The 12969-nt window shown below is 43.5% G+C and overlaps 1 protein-coding gene across 1 annotated transcript; it reads right to left on the bottom strand.

The window, feature by feature from the left end:
* Positions 1–10293: 10293 nt before the first annotated feature.
* LOC133817854 (protein COBRA-like) lies at positions 10294–12731 on the bottom strand. The gene is made up of 4 exons (XM_062250475.1): positions 12575–12731; positions 11615–11694; positions 10632–11088; positions 10294–10489 (listed from the first exon to the last, which is right to left on the bottom strand). Exons 1-4 carry the CDS (start codon positions 12651–12653, stop codon positions 10458–10460), a joined length of 648 nt encoding a protein of 215 aa, XP_062106459.1. The 5' UTR covers positions 12654–12731; the 3' UTR covers positions 10294–10457.
* Positions 12732–12969: the final 238 nt, after the last annotated feature.

Genomic DNA, 12969 nt, shown 5'->3' on the forward strand with positions numbered 1-12969 from the left:
AACGCAGATGCTCTCGCCAAACTCGCCACCTCGGGAGAGGCAGAAACCATGGGGTTGGTGCCGATAGAATTCTTGGAAAAACCAAGTATAGAAGAAGATCGGGCAGAGGTAGAGATGATTGATGTTAGGCCGACCTGGATGACTCCCATTCTTGAGTATCTCGTCGAGGGCAAGCTGCCTGAAGAGCGTAACGATGCACGGCGAGTCTTGTATCAAGCTCCGAGGTACACGCTAGTCGAGGGAGTGTTATACCGACGTGGGCACTCCCTACCCCTCCTCCGGTGCGTTCTTCCAAGTGAAGCGAAGGTCATCCTGCAGGAGGTTCACGAAGGATTCTGCGGAGACCACACTGGGGGGCAAAGCCTGGCCTTAAAGGTTCTCAGGCAAGGTTATTATTGGCCGACTCTGTCCAAAGATTCGATCTCGTATGTGAAAAAGTGCGACAAGTGTCAGCGATTCGCTGTGGTCGCCCGAACTCCTCCGGTCGAGCTAAAAATGATATCGACTCCTTGGCCATTTGTTGTTTGGGGAATAGATCTAGTAGGCGCCCTGCCCACCGGAAAGGGCGGGGTCCGTTACGCCGTGGTAGTCATCGACTACTTTACTAAGTGGGCCGAGGCAGAGCCGTTGGCAACAATAACATCGAAGAAGGTACTCGACTTCGTGATCAAAAACATCACCTGTCGATTCGGCCTGCCGAAGAAAATCGTCTTCGACAACGGCACTCAGTTCGACAGCGACCTGTTTACCAAATTTTGTGAAAGGCACGGAATTGTGAAAAGCTTCTCCTCTGTGGCCTATCCTCAAGCAAACGGCCAGGTCGAGGCTGTCAACAAGACTCTAAAGGCGAGCCTCAAGAAGAGGCTAGATGATGCAAAGGGGGTCTGGCCAGAACAGCTCCCCCAGGTCCTGTGGGCATACCGGACCTCACATCGGACTCCTACGGGTCATACTCCTTTCTCCCTAACCTTTGGGAGTGAAGCAGTCCTCCCCGTGGAGGTTAAGGTGCTGTCGCATAGAGTCCAGTCTTACGACCAAGATCAGAACCACGAGCTCCTATGCCATTCCCTAGACCTTATTGATGAAAGGCGAGAGGATTCGCAGCTCCAGCTCGCCCATTATCAACAAAAGATCACCCGCTACTTCAACTCTAAAGTTAAAAAACGTGCCTTTAGCATTGGAGACTTGGTCCTAAGAAGAGTTTTCCTGGCCGGGAAAGATCCCAAAGATGGAGTCTTGGGACCGAACTGGGAAGGACCATACCAGGTCATCGAAGTCATCAAGGAAGGAACTTATAAGTTAGCTCGACTTGATGGAGGAGCAGTCCCACGGACTTGGAACGCCATCCACTTAAAGAAATATTATCAATGATCCACTTGTAAGGCCACTTTTTATGTATTAATAAAAATCAAGTTCTTTTTATGTAAGGCCTGGAAGGCCACTTTGTAAGTGTGATCTTAAAGTAACCACGAAAGACCCTTTCCCAGTTACTTGGGGGGCATATGGTACCTGGATATAACCAGGTCTCCTTAACGACTTAGATGTTGATTCTTATCTATGTATAAGGGTTAACGCGAACTAAGTCCTATCCTGGTTTTAACCGGGTCGTAAAACTTGGAAGTTAACTTAAATTTATTGATCGTGATTCTTCTTAAAGAGCTCGAGATATGGATAAAAGTTGACACGAACTAAGTTTTTAAAATAAGCTCCTGGTGTTAACCGGGTCCTAAAACTTGGAAGTTAACTTAAATTTATTGACCGTGGTTCTTCTTAAAGAGCTCAAGATATGGATAAAAGTTCACACGAACTAAGTTTTTAAAATAAGCTCCTGGTGTTAACCGGGTCCTAAAACTTGGAAGTTAACTTAAATTTATTGATCGTGGTTCTTCTTAAAGAGCTCGAGATATGGATAAAAGTTGACACGAACTAAGTTTTTAAAATAAGCTCTTGGTGTTAACCGGGTCCTAAAACTTAGAAGTTAGCTTAAATTTATGGATCGTGGTTCTTCTTAAAGGGCTCGGGATATGAATAACGGTTAACACGAACTGAGTTTATAAAAAAAAAATGTGTATTGTAGCCAAAAGCATGAAGAAATATATAAGTTAAAATGGCAAGGCAAATTGTCTCGAAGAAAAAATACATCGTGCTAAGAATTACACAGTACTTCAAGATAAAAAAAAAGAGAGAAGAAAAAAGCGCCCTAAGCCCCGTCAGTCAGCCCCTTGGAGGTCGCGGTATCACCCTGCTCCGCCGCACCAGAGGCTTCCTCAGTCTCCGAAGGCAGCACCTCTTTGTCAAGGTGGGCTTGGAACTTCACCAACAAGCGCGCCCAGAGGCTCGACGGCATGAAAGAGAAGTCAGCCTCCGGATTGTGGGCCCAGCAACGATAGAACAGTTCATGCATGGACTGTTCCGAGGTGGCCTGTTCGGCGTCAAGGGCGGCCTGGGCCTCGATCTTCGCTGCCTCGTGGTCTGTTCGCAAGGTGGCAAGGGAGGTCTCAAGCTCTTGGTTCTTCGAGCGGGTCCTCTCTAGCTCGTCCGTCGAGGTCGCCAGCGCATCTTTCGCCACCTGAGCCTCCTGAAGGGCGGCCTGGTGCTCAGCTCTCATCTCCTCGAGTTGAGCTTTGGTCCTAATGATGCCTCGATGTACGGCAGCGATGCCCTGCGAGAAGTGAAAGATAAATTGGCTAAGTGGAAAAATAAGGCAGTGTGTAAGGGTTAAAGCTTTAAAAGAATGGGGCAGCTTACCGTCAGGGTCATGTCCATCGAAGACTCTATTACGCGGACTGGGCTCATTGTCTCGATAGCTCGGAGCTCCTTCTCTTTGAACTTGTAGAAATGGCTGACGGTGTAGCTCGCCGACTCATACACCGTCCCCCGGAAGGCTTCTGGGATCTTCTCCAGATCCCGGGGGTCGACCGGGATGCGTACGTCGGGACCTACCACAGCCGGAGTCCCGACCTCCGTTCCCACGTCCTGGATGGCTGCTGGAGATCGCTGGGGCGGCGGAGGCATGTGTCCTGCTCCGGCAGCAGGAAGAGTTGCCCCCACGACCTGGGATGGCGGGGTCTTTTCCTTCTCCTTTGCCGGGGATTTGGTGGAGACCCCAGCTGTGCTCTTGGACCCTCGGAGCCTTTTCAATCTTGGCCCTGCTGGGGGATTCCCCCCGAAGTCTATGCCCCGCAGGCTATCCTCGGGCTGAGACATCTCTTCTGCCAAAGACAAAAAATGTGGTTATTACAAGTTAGCAATCAGGCAGAAATAAAAGCAAAAGGTTAAAGGCAAAAAGTATACGAATACTAAGGGAGCCCTACCCCCCGAGCTGGAAGAACCTAAGACGACTATTTCCCGAACAGGCGCAAGTTCTGGGTCCGGTTCTGACTCGGGGCTAGACTCTTCTACGTACTGCCTAAGCCCCGGAGCATAGATGCCCCTCTGGAGTGATGGCCACGTGCGTAAGTTGGTCCCATACTCCTAAAAAATAATCGACCTAAAAGCTAGGGTATTATCTACTACTACGGTACCCCTAGGCCGGCTCTCTTGGTGATCCAGCACGAGCCGATCAACACAGTGGAGCAGGAGTGTGTTCAGGTTCGGGTCCCTTCGGTGATGGTGGACGATCTGCCTAGGATTGAACCTAACCAGCCGGGGGTCCGCAGTGGCCCTATCTACATTCTTAAGCAAATAAGGGTTACCTTGGCCGGAAGGACCCGCAGCTGCTCCGAATTGGACCCTCTCCTCGCCCATCCTCTGGGCGACCTCCAGGGTCCTCTTCCTATTCCTCACGAGCGGAACTTCAGCCGCCTCGTCCTCCTCGTCTTCCTCTGCTGCGACCTCCTCAACGATGATAGGTCTGTTGTCGCGGGCTTGGGGCGGCCCCCGGGGCCTCTTCAGGTTCAGAGTCTGGTTTGGGAAGATCAATTTGCAGAACACCATCGTCTCGTCCGTCACGAGCACGCGGTAGTCCTTTTCGCTGGGGGGCAGGCCCGCCAGTGTGTCATACTGACCCCCGAGGGTCGCAGACTTTTCGGTCCTCGCATAGATGGCTGCAAGATTGGCTGGAATCAGAGTGGAAAACGGGAGGAGCTAAATAAAATAACACTTAAAAGGCGAGCTAAGGTCAGGGTTCACTTACGAGGACGGTTGAAATAATGGTGCTCGCAGTTCTGGAACCCAGTTGACATGAAGAACTGGTCCTTGAAGTCATTTGGATGGCTTGGCAGCTTGATGACCGCCGCCGTATTAGGAAAACGGGTTAAGTAGTAGAACCCGTCGCCTCGCCCCCGCTGGTCCGGGCTGGCTTTTAAGCAAAAGAAGTATAAAATATCCGCAGGAGTGGGGACCTCCCACTCCTGCTTCTTGAATAAATACCTCAACCCTGCCAGCAGACGGTAGGAGTTGGGGGGGAGCTGAAATGGGGCCAACCCCACATAATTCAGGAAGTTAGCGAAGTACTGATCCAGGGGAAGGAAGGCCCCTGCCTTGAAGTGTTCACCGCTCCAGGCCGCGAACGATTCATCGAGTGGCGTGCAGCTCCGCTCGCCCTCCGCAGCAGGTCGGGCAATGACGGAGGCTTTCCCTAGTGGAATGTTGTGGGTGAGGAAGAGTTTGTTGATCTTCGCCTGGTCAGTTATCTTTGAGACGATTCTCTCCGCCTCAAAGAATGCGTTGGGGGCCACCTCGACCTGTTTCTCCACGGCCGGCCCGAAGTGGGGGATCGGCGAGCTTGACATCACTGCCTTTCCTTTGTCCAGCCGGGAGACCGAGCTTCCCACGTTCTTCTGGGGCAGATTCCTTTTTGGAGCCATCTGGTCGCCTATCGAACAAAAGAAAACACTTTAGAAAAGGCGACCAAAGCAGGAGGACGAAGCAATTATTATTTACACGAGCTGAGGTAAGCTCAGCCCGTGGAGAGTGGAACCACGCGGTTCAATGAACACGCGCCTATGCCCCCAACAGATCCCCGATTACTTGGAATTCGTGTGTCAGGGGGTTCAGAGTAAAAATTTGCCTTGGGGGGAAAGTTTCAACAGGCAGAACGTTGCAAAACCGCTTTTGAGGCGTATTCCCTAAGCTACCCGGTTTTGCACCCAAAATTCCTAAAGCTCCTACCCAGAAATTGTTCCCGAAAAAGCATCCTGAAACCCATACTCTAAGGCGATTTCCCACAACAAGTGTGTCCTAACCTAAAAAGGGTTGTCACCCTCCATCTCCACGCAACCCAGGAAACCCTTGCATGCGGCTACAGTAATTTTTTTTTACCTAAGCTACAGTAGCATGTTTTCAAAGTGAACAGGGTCAGGAAACTTACAGTGTGTGGCTGGGAGATAGACGAGAGTGCTGCGTTGGTAGGATCTTCGTCGGTGAAATAGCTTCCAAAGCTTTGGAGAAACTCGTGCGCCTAAGCTTCTTGAACAATGAAAATGGCAGTAACTAGAGTCGAGGGTTTCGTTCTTCTGAAAGTTAGAGAGGAAAGAAAGAGAGAGATTTGGAAAATTTTGAATGAAGGGGTGGCCCGTGCGTAGGGTGGCCACCCCCTTTTATATACGTGAAGGATCACGTGTAGAAGGCTCTTGGGTGGCCCTAGTGAGGGATCCGAGGCCTTCCACTCGAAATACGGAATGACGGCTGGGCGTAGACTAGGCCATTAAATGCGGTTATCGTAAAACGTACCGTCACCACCCACGGTGTTCCACGTATCAGACGCCTGCACAAAAAGTGGAATATGAAGAGTTGTGGGGAAGTCTAAAAGCCCCTGCTGTGGTCTTCTATATATGACGTCATATACCAGGAGCAGGAGCTTGGGGGGCAGATGTACGCCCTGGTTTTCCCCCGAGCTGATTAGCAGGTCGAGCCTCGGACTAATCATGGTTAGTTCGAGAACTCCCCCAGGCCGAAGCTCCTGTTTTCGAGGTCGTACCTTCTTAGTTCGAGGGATCCTCAAGGACTCGCCAAGGTTGCCCAAGACTGGGAGAAGAAGCCTGAGGGCCGAAGGTCGGATCAGGGGAGAAGCTCATGGTACGAGCTGCTCCTGGGTCTCTGACCCTTTGTAAAGTCAACACACGCAAGATAAACGTGCATATACCTGACATCACGTGTCTGATATCTCCCTGACTTCTCGGACACGCAGCAGGAACGTGCGTATTCAGACACCCACGGCTGGGTTGGGCCGTGCGGCCCAATATCTCCTTACCTATCGATTTGACCATACTTATGTGTCAGGTTTAGGAATTAATCATGAATGTCCCAGAGTTGATATGACAAATAAGAAGGTCACGGGATGACCTCCTTACCAACTTCCAGGTGCCTTCTCCTATAAATATGGAGACCCTGGGAGTTGATAAGGGTGGGAAAAAATAGTCTCTAAAGAGATATATACTTTGTAACCAAATACCCAGAATATATCAATAATATTGACTAGTGGAGTAGAAGGATTTTAACCTTTGAACCACTTAAAAACGTGTCTTGAGTCACCTAGTTCATCCTCTAAGATTTCATATCTGTGACGGTTCTACTTTCAGCACTAATCCCTTTCTCTTCTTCTTTTAATTACCTGTTGGAGAAGAACCGCGTCAACAGCACTGATTTGCATTTCCATTCTCATGGGGGGCACGAACTGTTTGCGGAATGTCGATTATAATCCGGACCAGGATTGGATTGATCCTGGCTTAAGTCTCTTCCACCACTCCTCCGGGGGTCTGTCTAGAGTGATTGAGAAGCATAGGCATTTTCCATTGTCACAGACATGGGCTATGATCATCAACCGATTGTAGTGGGACAAGTGGTCCCTGGGGTCTGTGTTCCTAGTGTAGGCAGGCAGGTTCGACATTTTGAACCCCTTTGGTAACACCATGTCCAAAATGTGTGTTGGCGCATGGTTCTTTCTCCTCCTCCCTCTTGTTTCCAGACCAGACGGTCCGTGACTTTCTTTAATGCGGCCAACTGTTCCATGAACTGTCTGGCCATTCCGTCGTCCAGGGGGACCCTCTCGTTTCTCCTGTCGTTGAGGTTATTCCTTAGATCTCCCCCTTGGGGCAGATCTTTTCCTTGCGGGCCCGTTCTTTTAGGGCATTCAAACCATCACACAAGTCTATTTGGGACATGTTGTCCCCCGAACTGATGGCCTCCGACTCTTTTGCGCGCTAGCGCCCTCTATGATCTTTGTTCACGAAGGCACTGGGATGGAGACGTTGCTCCCATCTGATCTGTCCAGGGACAATTCAGGGCCTGGCACCCTATAGGCGCTTCCCTTGCGGATCGATTGGATGATCCCATCTTGGGACGGGACACACCCACTCTTTCCTAGGGAGCTGCCCTGGGCTGACCCCGATTTTTGGGACCACATGAGTTTTTCTTTGGGGGTTTTCTTTTTCCACAAGGTCAACCATCTTGGCTTTCCCTTTTTCTTGAGCCAGGTTTGATGGGCTGCCTTCGGGTTGTGGTCCGGAAGTAGGGATCGACCTTGTGTTTTCAGGCGCGTCGGTCCCAACTTGTGGGGTCAATGGTTGTGTTCCTAGAGGTGAAGCAGTTGGAGGATTGACTGCCAATCCTTGGGCAGCAATGAAGGCTTGAAGGGCCAGGAAGGATTCTTGCATCTGGCGGGTGGTTTCCTTATGTTCCTAGCCTCTTGATCCAGGACTTGTTGTTTCAGTCTGACCACCTCTGGGTCCTCCTGTTCAGGATTCATCTCTTCTTCAGGGATTGCAGGATCTTCAGCATCGTGATCTTGGTATCCCCTTTTGTTTTCTTCGTCTTCCTCATAGTAACCTTCCTTGTAGTCTGCTCCATCCTCAAAATTTTGAGAATCGTCAGGCTGAGGCATTTGATAGGGTGTGTCCTCGTGTTGGTCCTGAGGGAATGGTTGATTGGGTAATGGCTCCCCATTGCCTTGCTGTTGTTGGTGAACAGGATCGAACACAGTGTGTCTGGTGTTCACCATTGTTGTAGATATTCAAGATTTTTTTCAAGCTTTCTTCGGGGTCTCAATGAAAGCATCAAAATGTTTACCGAGTTTTTTGGAAACTAGAATTATCAAAGATAAGAGAGCAAAAAGAAATGATTTAAAGAGAATCACACAAGGGTTTTTATGTGGTTGGGGCGTTAAAGAGCCTTAGTCCACGAGTCTATTGTATTAGAGCTTTAGAGAACTTTTAGCAATGGAGTTCTTTGTATGTTTGAACAGAGCATGTGCTTCAAGAAGAAAATTTTGAATCCTCTCCACAGTGCATAACTGGCCCTATTTATAGACAGTTGGATGCACTGGACTTGGGCTGGACTAATCCGAGCCCAATACGGATGTAATTAAAATTTGCTCATTAACGGAGGCTTAATACAAAGAGTTCTATCAAATAAAATACACTAATCAGGGCCCATTGGGCTGGCTCGAGCATAATCACACTATACGACTGACAACAGTACGCAACTTCAGTACGCAGCTTCAGCCTGGTCCGCATGGGCTTCTAAGGAGATCCTGGGGACAAGACCCGTTAGAGTAGTGGCAATATTGTTCTGAATAATGGCGTACATTCCATATGTTACCTCTTCTGCAAGTTAGTTGAGGAGACAAAACTTCGTGTTTCTCGGGGTGATGTCAGTGTCGAGGACAATCTATCATACCCAACCCGGACGCTTAATCCGGGTTCATTTACCAACGTCCCGGTCCATTTACCAGGACCCTAGTTCATTTACCAGAGCTCGGGTTCATCTGCTATCATGTCGGTCCATTCTTAGACTTGGAAACCCCATTCTTATTCGCTCCCCGGACGACGCCTTATACTGGGTCCGGGAAGACGAGTTGTGCCCAAGTCATGGTCTCGGCTTCCTCGGCGCGGGGATGTCCAATGGATAATGTTGGGCTTGCTAATATTTGGGCCACCAGGATTCATTACTTCCCTGTCCCTTGTCCCTTGGGCTCAGTCTGGGCCTTGGATCCCTTCAGGATAGCCCATGGACCTAGTGTACTGTGCCACGTGTGCGGGGAGGAAACGGGGACAACAAATGCACTTTGACTTTTAGCTCTAAAAAGTCAATTTAGACGAAGCTAGTCTCATAAGCTTTTTGGAGAAGTGTTTTTTTAAAAAGCTAAAGTTAAAGCAAAAACTCATCCAACTACACCTTTAATACAATTTGAAAAGGGCTTATACCAATTTACCCCTTATATTTTGGTTGAATATTTACTTAACCACTTAATTTTAAAAAAAATTATACTACACCCATACTTTAAAAAAATGTATAGAAAAGATCTTTCAATTATTTTTTGGTGGGAATTTACTCATTTCGTACTTTGTATTTTTGCAAAGTATCATTTTGATACTCTTTTTTTCAATAATGTTCATATGGTACCTTGTATTTTAAAATTATACATATGTGATACTCTGGACTTAGATTTGAAAAATAAAATTTTGTCAATATATCAAAACTGTCATCAATCATATGTAATTAAGTAATTAAATTTAAATTTATAACTTATATAATTAAGAGCAGTTTGATTGAATTAGTAAAATTTTATTAAATAAATTTGAATTTAGGGTACCAAATATCTACGATTTCAAAATATAGAATATCAAATTAGCATTATAGTAAGCATAAAGGACAAAAATGATATTTGTCAAAAACACATGGTACCAATTTTATTTAAACAAAGCATAATTACCCTTATTGAAATTATTTAAAATGTAATTTTAATTGTTCTAAAATCTATTTGTTTCTTTACGTGGAGATTGTATTTAAATATTTTAATTTAAAAAATTACTCGAGTGTCATACATAAATCAACTTAAGTGAGTAATTATTTATATTTTATGGGACACTATATTTCCACCCCAATAATATATATAACCTTGTTAATTAATAAAATTTAATTTTTAAAATCATTTTAAACACTTTTTCTCAAAATATTTTGACATTCTTTAATTTTTTTTTTTGTTAATTTCAATAATTTTATTTATCTTGTTTTCATTAATTTTTTTAAAAATAATGTATAATTTTTTAGAAAAAAAGCTCTTACTTTAACAAGTTTTTATTTTTATTTAAATATTTATTATTTATATGTATTTTTTAGAATATGAATTTTTTTTTTTTAAAATGTGAGTATATGTTGAAAAAAATATATATTATATATTAATTTTGAATAAAACAAGGTGTCTTAATTAAATTTTGGCAGCAAATATATTGCCTTATTTTATAAGAAAAAACATATGAGTAATTCCAATTCAATCCTCAAAAAGATATGTTTCGGACTCATTTATTTTTAAAAATTTAAATTTTTATAAATTTATTTTAATATTAATTATGATTAGGCAAAACACAGAACATACAAATTATAATAAAACTTCCATAGGTTTGACCAACAGTGAGTGATCAATATCCAAGACATCAAAATAACCAAACTAAAATTATTGTTCAATACCCACTTTGCAATAATAAGCATCAGACTGGTGGAGTCTTGGAAGCCAGAAATTATGAATACGTACATGTAACAATCCATGTTCCTGCCATGACAAGAGAGGAGAGGTATTTTAGTACAAAATCTCAGCAGGTACTCAGAATAATGACTTAATAAGTACTTATTCACAATATATCTTTAAACATTAAGCTGAAAAATATTTCCTAACAGATTAGCATTCAACTTACTTAAAGCTAGAGTGACTCTCCTTCTGTCTGCAGAGAGGAATTTTGTTGGTTCAACGATTTTTGCTGGTCCACAAGTATAAGCAGTCCCTGGTGCTTTCAGAGTGAAGTTCTTAGGCAAAGTGACAGTTTTCCTACTTGTTCCTGCTGAGCCGACGCTTAGCTGGAACGAGGCTACAGCATTGGCAGGATCTTGCATCCATGAACTGAGTACTCCCCCTTTACAGCAATTTGCAATCTGCTGATTGTAAGGAGTCCCAGGCAATAAATCAACGATTGTAAGGCTTTTCTTGCAGCAATGTGGAATGTTCCCTTTAAACTTTGAACAATCTCCTTGCTCTGTGGTTTGGCTTCCCATTATGCTCCATATTATCTCCTTTTTTGCCCAGGTCCATCCCAATGACCACCCTGGTGATTCGAAATGACGAAATGCCTGGAAGTTAGTAATCGTCACAACAGCCTGTTCATTCAATGACAACACCAGTTAAGTCTTCTTCATCCAATCCAAGGATAAATGAATAAGATAATGCTACTGTCATTGGTTACCATAGGCCATTCTTGATAGTTGACTTAAAAGAGAAAAAAAAGAAACTATCTTGTACTTATCCTGTTGACATTTTTGTTTTTATCTTTTGAGCATAAAGAATAAAAGCACAAGATATTAAAATATACTCGGCAGGTTATGAAAGACGAATGTTCTTCTTCCAATGTCTAACATGAAAACTATTTAACCGTTAAGTAAAGATGAATAACGAAATAACTTAGTTTTGGTTACTCAAAGAGGTTGACAAACAAATTGCTGAAAAGAAAAATGCTGTAACTCCAAATTCTGAAATATCATTTCCAATTTTCAATCATGTTTCTTTCCATTTTATTTTTCAATAGCCACATAGTCTAATGTAAGAGAAACCCCAGAACTATGAAGTAATATAACACTAAAATGTACTCTCCATTTATCATTAGTTTATTGTATGGTTAATACTTACAACATAGCCATCAGGAGTCCAGCTCATTATGTCCCATTTGACTGTAACATTTCCATTTGGGTCAAGTGCATCATAAGCCTCTGCAAGAGAGAAAAAAAAACCCAAAAAGAATGTTAACACCTTTGTGATGAATAATGTAGTACTTTTTTTTGACAAAAAATAATGTAGTACTTTTGACTATAAGAAAATTGATGAATATGCTGAATGAATATATGTGGACAAACAGTTGAAACAGAGGAAGTTCAACTTGGTTTTGTGATCGTTCAAATCTCTTGAAAACAGAGGAAGGCTTTGATGATAACTTGTTAAGTACAGTATTCGAGTCTATGGACCAATCAAACTACATCACACGACTCAAAAATCATTTTGGAGCAATTTTCAAAATAAGAAATAATACAGATTTAATTCGACTTGGGGAATTTTCCAAAATTAATAAATGACAAGTCATCGATTTTAAGAATTTCTTAGGCATGAGCCTCATTCACATTCAGAGTTGTAATAGTTATCTCAGAAAGAAAAGTCATTAGACCAAAACAAACGCCAAGACTCAGAAAGAAAGTGAAAAGGACAAACCAAAAAACCAAAAGAGTCTTCTGGACACACGGGCATTTCTATTACAAGAATTTAAGCGTTATATTTATTTTATTTTATCTTTCTGTTAAATATACGAATTAAATTTAAAATCCATCCGACCAATTTATGGCTTTTTCTGGTTACCATAATTAAAAAAAAAACATTTTCTCCCTCAGGTTAACATTACGAAGAGGGATTGAATATCAGTAATACCCAAGTTTTATAATGAATGCATATTTATACGTCAACATCTATTTAGAACCCAAAAAACAATAACAATAATAATTTCTTAACTACTGACAATAGAAATATAACTATTCCATTCAATGAGAGAAGTAATATAAAGTTGTGACAGAGAAAGAAAAAAGTATTATGTTATATGCTAACCTGTCAAAACGAACATGGTTGAAAAAACCATGATGACGATGAAAATACTGCAACTTGTTTCTTTCCATGTCCAATTCATCTTGGATTGTAAAAAAAAACCCCACTTCAGGCGTCGAGTTTTCTAGTCGATAGAATGTTTGTTCTTCTGTTTCAGTCTGGCATGAGAGAGAGAGAGAAAGAGAACGGAGACTATAGCTTACAGATTAAGGTGAGTTTAAGTGGATTAGTGGACTTTTTAAGGTTGAAGACCACCGTTAAACGTATGTTATAAGTTTCCACGCCACTTAAGCAAATGAGGATACTTTTACTTTCCCTTTCATTTATTTAATAGTTTTTTGTTTAAAAGGAAATTTATTTAATAGTTTTGTTTGTTTGTTTTGCTTGCACAATCTCAA

The sequence above is a fragment of the Humulus lupulus genome, chromosome 2 (assembly GCF_963169125.1).
Source record: "Humulus lupulus chromosome 2, drHumLupu1.1, whole genome shotgun sequence".
NCBI lineage: Eukaryota > Viridiplantae > Streptophyta > Magnoliopsida > Rosales > Cannabaceae > Humulus > Humulus lupulus.

Coding starts and splice junctions, on each gene's coding strand:
- LOC133817854 (XM_062250475.1), bottom strand. CDS start 12,653: ATGAATTGGACATGGAAAGAAACAAGTTGCAGTATTTTCATCGTCATC. Junction 11,695..12,574: donor AACCATGTTCGTTTTGACAG/GTTAGCATATAA, acceptor TCTCTCTTGCAG/AGGCTTATGATGCACTTGAC. Junction 10,490..10,631: donor GAGAGTCACTCTAGCTTTAA/GTAAGTTGAATG, acceptor TTGTCATGGCAG/GAACATGGATTGTTACATGT.